This window comes from Corvus brachyrhynchos, unplaced genomic scaffold, assembly GCF_000691975.1.
Source record: "Corvus brachyrhynchos isolate BGI_N302 unplaced genomic scaffold, ASM69197v1 scaffold139, whole genome shotgun sequence".
Classification (NCBI taxonomy): Eukaryota; Metazoa; Chordata; class Aves; order Passeriformes; family Corvidae; genus Corvus; species Corvus brachyrhynchos.
Genome location: NW_008246062.1, coordinates 643609 through 644785, shown reverse-complemented (window position 1 = coordinate 644785; position 1177 = coordinate 643609). Strand labels below are relative to the sequence as shown.

At 57.4% G+C, this 1177-nt stretch overlaps 1 protein-coding gene across 1 annotated transcript; it reads right to left on the bottom strand.

The window, feature by feature from the left end:
* Positions 1-225: 225 nt before the first annotated feature.
* Positions 226-689, bottom strand: LOC103623856 (C-C motif chemokine 21). Its single transcript, XM_008643031.2, has 2 exons — positions 517-689; positions 226-404 (listed from the first exon to the last, which is right to left on the bottom strand). Exons 1-2 carry the CDS (start codon positions 687-689, stop codon positions 242-244), a joined length of 336 nt encoding a protein of 111 aa, XP_008641253.1. The 3' UTR covers positions 226-241.
* Between the last annotated feature and the right edge of the window lie 488 nt (positions 690-1177).

The window sequence follows — 1177 nt, the reverse complement described above, 5'->3', positions numbered from 1 at the left end:
TGACCTGCCTTGCCCATCCCCAAGCATTGCCTTATCCCAGCAGCTCCAGAAACAAATTTAATTTCAAGGCAAGCACAAACCAGGAGAGAGTCGTTCCCTAAGTGCCTCCGTGCTCCAGCCATGGCTCTGGCAGTTCTCCCAGGCTTTGCACCAGGAGCTGAATGCCCACACAGAAGGATCTAGAATGGGGTGCAGCACCTTCACCCTACTGATCCCCCTCACCCACCTCTTCAGGCCTGACTTAGACCCGCTCCCGCCTCTGCTTCTTGGGTCTGCTCCTGGGACGCTGGGTCTGTGCCCTGCTCTTGGCATTCTTGGCCTTCTTGTCCAGGTGGCGCATCAACTTCTGGACAGCATCAGAAGAGGGAGAGGCACAGATTTTCTTGTTCTTCTTGGTGGTGAACCTGGGGGAGCAGCAGAAAGATTTGCTGGAGGTGGGGAACAGCGGGAGGACAGGGGAGGGTTTGTCTGAAGCCAGACTGTTCCAAGTGGTCCTGACCGCCACAGGGTACTCACACAACAGCACGCAGAAAACATCCCGACTCGGGTCCCTGGAGGCGGTAGGATGCCACCACACCAGTGGGGATGTCTTTCTTGCTGTGCTTCAGGCAGCAGTCTGAGGCTGAGCTTCCAATGCCTGTGAGCAAGGAGGGGATGTGGGATTTGGGATGGTCAGTGAAACGGGACATCTTCAGCACAGAGTGCCAGCTGACAGCACAGGGCTTGTTTGGTGTCACTGCTGGGGGTGATCCTGGGCAGAACATGGTGTTGGAAGCTCTCAACCCCAGTGCCCAGTTACAGGTCAGTCCTGGCCCCAGGAATATGACACACCACATCCGAGAGTGGTGGAGAGGAAACTGAGGCAGAGATGAGCTCCTTGAAAAGGGACTGAACCTCATTCTCCTGCCTGTTCTTCTGAGCTCCGGGTGCTGCTGCCCCACCAGCCACATGCACACAGACACGCTCCCAAGCCGAGCAAGCACTGCAAGCCAATGCCACAGGCGCACAGACACACAGAGCCCCACATACAACCGCAAACCCCAGACGCCAATGCACTAAAACATCCCCCTCACCGGCCAGCACCCTGCACAGACCCCACTGAGTACCTGCACGCCCTGCCCCATACCAGCTCAAGCAGGCAGGACGGCTCCTCATACCTCACCTTGAGCCTGGGTGA

What these genes read in the sequence shown, in the direction of transcription:
- LOC103623856 (XM_008643031.2), bottom strand. Translation starts at nt 689, where the DNA reads ATGTCCCGTTTCACTGACCATCCCAAATCCCACATCCCCTCCTTGCTC. An exon ending in TGTTTTCTGCGTGCTGTTGT is followed by an intron (nt 405 to 516) that starts GTGAGTACCCTG and finishes CTGCTCCCCCAG; the next exon opens with GTTCACCACCAAGAAGAACA.